Below are 9,489 nucleotides of genomic sequence, written 5' to 3'. Positions count from 1 at the left end.
TCACATCTTCTTTTTAATGGAAATAAGTACCTCATTAATGATGAGAGTGCCCTGTCTTCAATGCACATTGTTTTTACATAATTATTTAAGTTGTGATAAAATATACATAAAATGCCCATCTTAACCATTCCCAAGATAGTGCAAACAAATCCCAGAACTCTTTTCATCATCTAAAATAAAACTATAAACATGAAACACCTCCCCATCCCCTGCCTCCATCATTCTACTTTCTTTCTCTATGAATAACTCAATGCACCTCATAGAAAAAGAATCATAAACTCTCTGTCTTTTGATGAATAGTTTATTTCACTTAGAATAATGCCTGTCAGGTTCATCCATATGTCACATGTGTCAGAATTTTCTTCCCTTTTCAGGCTGAATGATATTCCTTTGTACGTATAGGTACCACCTTTTGTTTATCCATTAATTCATCAATGGGCACTTGAGTTGCTTCCACTTTTAGGCTCTTGTGAATTATGCTGCTATGAACAAAGCTGTACAAACATATCTTTGAAATCCTGCTTTCAATTCTTTTGGGCACATACCCAGAAGTGGAATTTCTGGATCACAGGATAATTCTATTTTTAAGTTTTTGAGGAACCACCAAAGTGTCTGCTCTAATGGCTGCACCATTTTACATTCCCACCAACAATGCAGAAGCTTTGCAGTTTCTCCACATCCCTACCCACACTTGCTCCTCTTGGCTTTTTTAAGAAAACTCATCTCGATAAGCATGTGGTGGCATCTAATTGTGTTAACAGCTGTTCATTTTTATTAAGGAGTGAGATTTAGTTTTCTTGTTTTAATAGATAGAAATGACACTACAACATTGTATCATTCCAAGTGTAGAACATGATTTGCTATGTTGTATAATCCACCATGATTACCACAATGTTTAATTCACCTCACATATTTACAATATTTTTCTTCCTGTAAGAACTTCTGAAATCTATTCTCTTAGCAACTTTTGAATATACAGTTCTCTATTATTAACTACGGTTGCCATGCCATACATTAAATGCTTCAAACTCATTGACCCTGCAGCTGGAGGTTTTTGCCTTGTGATCACCGTCACCCATTGCCCTCACGCCCAGGGCCAACTCTGGCAGTCACTGATCTGTTCTCTGTATGTAAAAGTCAAGAGTGCTCTTGTAGTGCAGCAGGTTTGGAATCCAGCCTTGTCACTGTGGTGGCTTAGTTCACTGCTCTGGCACGGGTTCTGCCCTCGCTTGGGAATTTACACATGCCACAAGTGCAGCCAAAGAAATAAAAAAGATAAAAGCTGATATCATGGAATATTTGTCTTTCTCTGTCTGACTTATTTCACTCATCATAATGCCTTCACAGTCCATCCATGTTGTCACATGTGACAACAGTTGCTAGTTTTTTCTGGTTAAATAATATTCCACTGTGTATATGTGCCACATTTTTTTTTCATCCAGTCATCAGTAGATAGATACGTAGGTTGTTTCCCTGTCTTGGATGTTACAGATAATACTGCTATCAACATGGGCAGCAGATACATTTTCAAGACAGTGATTTCACTTCCTTGAATACATACGGAGGGATGGAATTGCTAGGTCATATTGTAGGTCTATTTTCAGTTGAGGAATACTCAGACTCTTTTCAACAGTAGCTTTACCAATTGAAATCCCACCAAGAGCACACAAGTGTTCCCTTTTCCCCACATCCCCCCACCCAAGCACTTATCTCTTTTCCCTTTGATAAGAGCCATTCTAACAGATGTGAGGTGATATATCATTGTGGTTTTGTCTTGTATTTCCCCAATGATTAGTAATGTTGAGCACATTTTCACATTTCTCATGGCTGCATGGGTGTCTTTGGAAAACTGTCTAGTCACGTCCACTGTCCAATATTAACTCTGATTGTTTGCTTTTTTGTGATTGAGTTCTATGAGTTTCTCATATATTTTTGATATGAAACCTATATCAGACATATGATTTACAAATATTTCTCTCATGCTCTGGATTGTTCTTTTTTTTTTTTTCTTTAAGGCTACACTCACAGTGTATGGAAGTTCCCAGGCTAGGGGTCAAATCAGTGCCATAGCTGTCAGCCTACACCACAGTCACAGCAACACAGGATCCAAGCCATGTCTGCAACATACACCACAGTTCACGACAACAGTGGATCCTTAATTCACTGAGGGAGACCATGGATTGAACCTGTGTATCCTCATGGATACTAGTCGGGTTCATTTCTACTCAACAATGATGGGAATGCCCTCTTTTTTATGGTTTCCTTTGCTGTGAAAGCTTCTGCTTTTTAGTTTGATGTAGTCCCACTTACTTATGCTTGATTTTGTTGTTTTTCCTTTTTCATGTGTTATTCAAAACATAGTGCCAAGACTGATGTCAAGGAGCTTATCCTACATATTTTCTTCTAGAAGTTTATCATTATGGGTCTTACTTTCAATACATTAAGTCAATGTGAGATGATTTTTCTTAAATTATACCTCAGATGATTAATGACATTGAGCATCATTTTCATTTGCTTGTTGGCCATTTGTATAACATGTTTGGGAAAATGTCTGTGCAACTCCTTTGCCTTTTTTTTGGTAGCGGGGAGGGATGGACTTCCAGTGTGGCACATGGAAGTTCCCAGGCTAGGGGTTGAACCAGAGCTGCAGATGCTGGCCTATGCCACAGCCACAGCAGTGCCAGATCTGAGCCATGTCTGCGACCTACATCAGAGCTCATGGCAATGCCGGATCCTTAACCCACTGAGCGAGGCCAAGGATACACCCCACATCCTCATGGATACTAGTCGAGTTCACTTCTGCTAGGATCCAAAGGGAACTCCCTTTGACCATTTTTCATTGGGAATAATTAAATTATTGTCATTGTCTTTGAATTGTATGCATTCTTTACATCATCTGGATATTCCTCTCTTTTCATAAAGTTTTCCCTGTGTTTTCTGCTAAGGGTTTTATAGTTTTACCTCTTACATTTAGGCTTTCGATACATTTTAACTTATTGGTTGGATGGCATAAGGTAAGGGTCCAACTTCTTTGTTTTGTATGTGGCTTTCTGGTTTTCCTAGCACAATTTATTGAACAAACTGTCCATTTCCCATTGAATGATCTTGGTATCCTCGATGATAATTATCTGGACATACATGCGAGGTTTTTCTTCTGAGGTCTCTATTCTACTCCATTGCTCTATACATCCATACTTACGGTGGTATCACACTGTTTGGATTCCCGTAACTTTGTAATAAGTTTCAAAATAAGAATGCGGGAGTCTTCTGGTTTTAGTATTTCCAGAATTGTGTTGGCTACGTAATCCCTTGATTTCCATGTGAATTTTAAGATAGGTTTTTCTATTTCTGAAAAAAATGCCATTGAGATTTAGATAGTGATTGTATTGACTCTGGAGATCACTTTGGGTAATAATGCTGTCTTAGCAATATTAAGTCTTCTAATCTATGAACACAGGAGATCTTTCCATTTATTTATATCCCTTTAATTTAGTTCACCACTTTTGTAGTTTGTGGTGTGCAACTCTTTCACTTCCTTGGATAAGTTCATTCCTAAATGTTCCATTCCATTTGATTCCTGTGGTAGGTGGAATGAAATTGTACCCTTACCTTATACCATACGCACAATTTAGCGGAAAACGTATCAACAACTTAATGTAAGAGTTCAAACTGTAAAATGCTTAGAAGAAAATATAGAGGGAAGCTTCATAACACTGCACTTGCCATCACTTCTTGGGTATGACCCCAAAGCCACAGGCAACTAAACTAAAGATACATAAATGGGAATATATCAGAAATTCAAAACTTGGGTTCATTAAATGACAGAATCAACAGAGTGAAAGGCAGCCTGAGGGATGACAGAGAATATTTGTAAATGCTATATAAAATAAAGGGTGAATAGGAGTTCCTGCTGTGGTTCAGCATGATGGCTGGTGTCTCTCTAGGGCTAGGTGACAGGTTCATAGGTTCAGTCCACACTGAGCACAGCGAATTAAAGGCTTTGACCTCCCCACAGCTTTGGCATAGGTTGCAACTGCAGTTCAGGTCTCTTCCCTGGTCCAGGAACCCCATATTCCTTGGGGTGTCCAAAAAAAAAGAGAAAATATGTAAGGGGTTACTATCCAGAATAGATCAAATGATTACAGCTATGTAGAGTTATATCTCTTCTCAAGAGGGCAGTGGGATATAACACTGTCCTCTTTCTTTTTGGCCAATGACAGCAGTACATGAGTAAGCACCCATTTGTTTAGCTTAGGTGGTTTCATTCTGAACTAATCTTATAGCATTGCTGACAAGGCCCTAGTTGTGTGTGGAGAGAGAGAGGTAGCAGAGGAAAAACCAACTCTCCCTAACTGGGATTGGGGCACCTAGCTGTTTGTACAACACACTTATGCCTTCAGAAACCGGGCGGGCATCATTTCTGTGAAAATGAAGTCTCCTTGATTGCGGCATGTTTCAAGGCAAACAGAACCTGAGAGCTATGTGGGAAAGAGAGCACCAGCTCGTGACGAACAGCCCATCCTAGCCCATCATCTTGAGGATGCCAAAAGGGTCTTTCTCAAAGGGAAAATACCTTCTTGAGGAAGAAAGCATGACCTTACTTGGAAACACTGTGTTATTCTTCTGAAGATGGTGTCTGGGCTGAACAAAACTTTCAGGTGATAGAAGACGCAAGATGGAGAAATGTGCCCATCCCTTGGGCACCCCTCAGCCCACCAGACTCCAGGACAGCTCACGGAGATGTCAGATGTCTTTATTTACATGGGATTCATATCAGATTATCTCAGAAAATGAATCTTATCAAGCAGTCTATTATTTATTTGTATAATTTCTTCCCTCTCTTAACTGAATATCCTTAATGTCAGGTGAGATAGTGAGACACGTCTTGGCCCTTTTCTTTTATTAATCCACGCCACAAAGTGTAATTATTTCATGCCATGCTGGTTCCTGGCTTGAATGAGAAATTGCAAACAAAGTGGAGCCCTTGCCCTCCTGAAATGCTCATTCTAATAAAGCAGACAGTGAGTAGAATCTATTATGCAAATCATGGAAATAAAAGTACAAGGTAGAATCAGGGGACACAGAATGAAGATGCTGCTTTACATAGGGCATGTTTGGACAAGGACACATGAGATCCAAAAGAAATTAGCGGCCAGAACGCTCAAGACTTGACTTTGGTCTTCTCAGTTTCCAGAACTGTGAGAAATGAATAAAGCCACCCAGTCCATGGTATTTTTGTTAGGGCAGCTGGAATGGACTAAGGTAGTTCTCTATGGTGCCTAGCCACCCGAGACAGGTTAGAATACTGGAAATGTTTGTTAATCACTAACTTTTTGCAGTAGTCATCAGGGATGGGGTCCCTAGAAAAATCTTTGAAATTTACTAAGGACAATTTAAGGAGCTTTAACCATTTGTCGCACACTCAGGGCAACCACACATTTGGGTTTTGAGTGATCATCTCTCTCCCCAGCACTCTCCTCAGAGCCTTTGCCACGTCCTTATTCCGGAGAGTGTAGATCAGAGGATTCAGGGTGGGAGTGATGATGTTGTAGAACACGGAACCCACTTTGTCTTGCAATGGGGTGCGCTGGGACCTGGGCCTCATGTAGGAGAAGATGCAGGCGCCAAACCAGAGGGAAACCACAGTGAGGTGAGAGCTACAGGTGGCAAAGGCGTTCTTCTTACCCCCAGCTGATCGCATGTGAATGACACTGTGGAGGATGAAGACATAGGATGCAGAAATCAGGATGATGGGGAGCAGGAGCAGGAGGATGCTGCTGATGTACACGGTGGATTCATACACAGTGATGTCTCCACATACCAACTGCACAACTGCTGGAAACTCACAGTAGAAGTGGTGGACGTTCCGGGGCCCACAGAAAGGGAAGTGCATCAAGATCACTGTGTGAATGAGAGCATTTACTGCTGCGCCCAACCAAGACATAACAGCCATCATCTGTCCCACCTTTCTGTTCATGAGAACAGTGTAACGCAGTGGGTGACAGATTGCCACATAGCGGTCATAGGACATGAAAGTTAGGAGAAGGCACTCAGCTCCACCCAGAGATAAAAAGAGGAAGTCCTGGGTGGCACAGCCCACAAAGGAGATGGACTTGGTGCCAGAGAGGTAGTTGGCTGCCATCTTGGGGATGGTGGTGGAGACATGCATCAGATCCATGAGGGAGAGCTGGCTGAGCAGGACGTACATGGGGGTGTGAAGCCGGGGGTCGGCACAGATGAGGAGGATGGTGAGGGTGTTGCCACTCACCGCAACCAGGAAGACCACCATGGTGAAGGAGAAGAGGAAAGCGTGGGCCGGGGAGTCATCAAAGAGCCCTTCCAGGATGAAGTCAGCCAGAGAGGAGGTCTGATTCCTCTGCCCCATCTCTCCTTTCTCTGCCCTGGGAAATAGGCATTGGGACCAAAGTCCTATAGGAAAGTTTCCTTGTTAAGGAATAATTATGTAGACACACATATATGTATATACTCATTGTCTTTTATAAGTATAAATGTGTGTACATGTTTTTCATGTATACTTGAAGTTTTACATGAAAACTATTGTAGGAGTTCCTGTCGTGGCTCAGTGGTTAACGTATCCGACTAGGAACCATGAGGTTGTGGGTTCAATCCCAGTCCTTGCTCAGTGGGTTAAGGATCCGGTGTTGCCATGAGCTGTGGTGTAGGTTGCAGACGCAGCTCAGATCCCGTGCTGCTGTGGCTCTGGCATAGGCTGGCGGCTACAGCTCCAATTGGACCCCTAACCGGGGAACCTCCATATGCTGCAGGTGTGGCCCAAGAAATGGCAAAAAGACCAAAAAAAAAGAGAGAAGAGAAATATTGTAAATATATTTATATATGTCAGTGAAGTTTTAACCAGAGGAGCCGAACCACTGGGACAGGTAGAAAACATATATGTACACGTTTAATGGATTGTACAGAAAGTTGGCATTTCTTGACTCTGAGGGCTGCGTAAGCTGTCTATGGAAGGCTAATGGACTGGTGTGGGAAATTGCAGTGCTTGGGGAAAGCCATCAGTCAGAAAATATGGACATAAGGTGTAGTGAGACAGTTCTCTTGTGGCCCAGTGGGTTAAGTATCCAGCGATGTGACTGCAGTGACTCTGGTTATTGGAGTGATGCGTGTTCAATCCCTGGCCTTGGAACATCCCCAGGCAGTGGCTGCAGCTGAAAATAAAATGTGGTGGATGAAGATCATGCCAGAACCCACAAACCTGACAGGTAATCCCACAAGGGCAGGCTGAAACCCAGGTCCCTTCTTACCTCTGGACTTGGGGACAGGTTCTTTTGCACAGCTTGAGGCCCCACTTCATGAGGCTACACACACACACACACACACACACACACACACACACACACTCACTCCTGTCCCAGAAATCAGAGCATCTAAGGCAGGATCCAGGGGAAGGTAGAGTAAGTGCAGGCCTACAGCCACCTCCCACAAGGGAGGTGAGTCAGCAGAAGAGCAGCAGTGTTGTCAATGGTAAGAACGGCTGCTCCGCTTCTTGCCTGGAAGTACTCCTGAGCATCTCTCCTGGGCCCACCTTAACCTGACACTCGCAAGAGAGGGGTTCTGGTAAATGAGGGGCATCCTAGCCCAGGTGACACATCACAACACCACCAGACTGGATCTTCTGTCAAGTTGGCACATGGGCACATCTCCTTAAAACACACGTGAACACACAATGAACATAACAGAGTCATCCTTCTGCCTAATAGAATAATCCTGCATACAACCAAACACATGCAAGCCGTCAAGAAAAACAGGGAAGAAATTACCATTGTCCATGGGCTGAGTTCCCCTTTCCAAGTGCTACCCATCTGTGGAAGTCAGGTGCTCACTTTCCCGGTCACTCCTGTTGATGCTGATAGACTCACACACACAGTGACCAGGCAGCATGGGTGGAGGCTCTACGTGGGCCCAGAAACTTCCACTCACCATGGATGTCCACTCAGTCTACACTCAGCCACTGCTGGGGCCCCATCTGCCAACCCCAGAGACCAACACAGAGTCCCTGCTGTGGCACCATCCCCAGCAGAATCAGCCAGATACTGGGTGGTAGATGCATTTGATTGATGGCTTCCATTACGGCAGGGAAATTACTTTATTCTCACTGGATTGCACACTCTGAACATGGATTTGCCTCCCTTTCCTTCAGCTCTGCTGCCAAACAACCCCCTGTGGACATGCAGAACCCTGGATTCAGCCTCATGGTGTAGACAGAGCTGCTGTGACTAAGGAGCTTCTTTCATAGCACATCAAGTGTGGGGATGGGCCCCTTGCCCAAGGAATCCACTGGTCTTACCATATGCTCCCTCACCCTGAAACAAGTGGCCTGAAGTGGAGTTATAGAGGTGTTCATGGGAGCCAAGTAGATACATACTAAACCAAACCCAGGATGTAAGTGAGAACAAATGGGATATGCGTTCTGGGTGTAACTGGGAGCCTACCATTTATGGGCCAGGGTGTTTCAACTAGGATTATAACCTTTACTCAGCCAGTCTCCCCTTTATCACATTCTCCCGAGAACACTGATCAGAATGCGAGCTTGATCTCTATGACAAAACTGAACTTAGGAAATACATGGAAAGTGATCCCCAAATAACTAGCCTATCCTTCTGTATTTTTCTACAAAAACATTGGTCTAGATCATCATGCATCCAGGTAACTATTTTCGTTTTGGTCTTTTTAGGGCCACACCCATGGCATATGGAGTTTCCCAAGCTCGGGGTCAAGCCAGAGCTGCAGCCACTGGCCTACACCAGAGCCACAGCAAAGCCAGATTGGAGCCATGTCTCCAACCTTCACCACAGCTCATGGCAGCGCCAGATCCTTCACCCGCTGAGGAGGCCAGGGGTTGAACGTGCATCATCGTGGATGCTAGTCAGATTCATTTCCACCAAGCCTGAATGGAAACTCTCCAGATAACTTAATTTTTGAGTTGTATGCTTAGAAGTATTGTTTGACCAGTAAGAGAGCAGGCATGATCCCTACCTTGCTCCACATGTAAGCAGCCCAGGTCATCCTCTGGGCTGTCACCTCACACGGTCATTTCACACTCAGCTCCCTGTGGATGAAGAGCCTATGTTCCCCACACTCCCTCTGTTCACTGCGGCCCAGGCAACACTCCACACATTTCCCTTTACTCGGGCACCTGTATCCTTCCCCCCCAACAGACACATTTCTGTCATTAGTCTTCATCTTTCTCTGGAACTCTCCATCGCATACATTGATCCATCGCCTGAGTCCCATCTCCCTTCCTCCCACAGGCAGCCTTCCTGTTCATGTCCCATTCTGAGTTGTGTCGCTCAAGGGACTTTTTCCTCTGTCTTCTCAGGCAGCTCCGTCAAGGAGCAAGCTGACATCACCCCTCACTCGAGTGTTGAGGAGCAAGCTGGCAGTGTCAGAGGATGCCCTCGTCCCTAATAAAAGGCTCTGGAATGGCCCAAGCCCCAACAGTGCCTTACCTGG

General features: G+C 44.1%; 1 protein-coding gene across 1 annotated transcript; it reads right to left on the bottom strand.

Moving 5' to 3' along the window:
* Nucleotides 1–5,422: 5,422 nt before the first annotated feature.
* LOC125126924 (olfactory receptor 2AE1-like) lies at nt 5,423–6,385 on the bottom strand. The gene has a single exon (XM_047779262.1). The coding sequence runs from the start codon at nt 6,383–6,385 to the stop codon at nt 5,423–5,425; it is 963 nt and encodes a 320-aa protein (XP_047635218.1).
* Nucleotides 6,386–9,489: the final 3,104 nt, after the last annotated feature.

This window comes from Phacochoerus africanus, chromosome 5 (genome assembly GCF_016906955.1).
Source record: "Phacochoerus africanus isolate WHEZ1 chromosome 5, ROS_Pafr_v1, whole genome shotgun sequence".
NCBI classification, from domain to species: domain Eukaryota; kingdom Metazoa; phylum Chordata; class Mammalia; order Artiodactyla; family Suidae; genus Phacochoerus; species Phacochoerus africanus.
The sequence above is the reverse complement of the archived record's forward strand: the minus strand, read 5'-3'. Positions and strand labels throughout refer to the sequence as shown.

Excerpts from the sequence above, each read along its gene's own strand:
- LOC125126924 (XM_047779262.1), bottom strand. The coding sequence starts at position 6,385 with ATGGGGCAGAGGAATCAGACCTCCTCTCTGGCTGACTTCATCCTGGAA.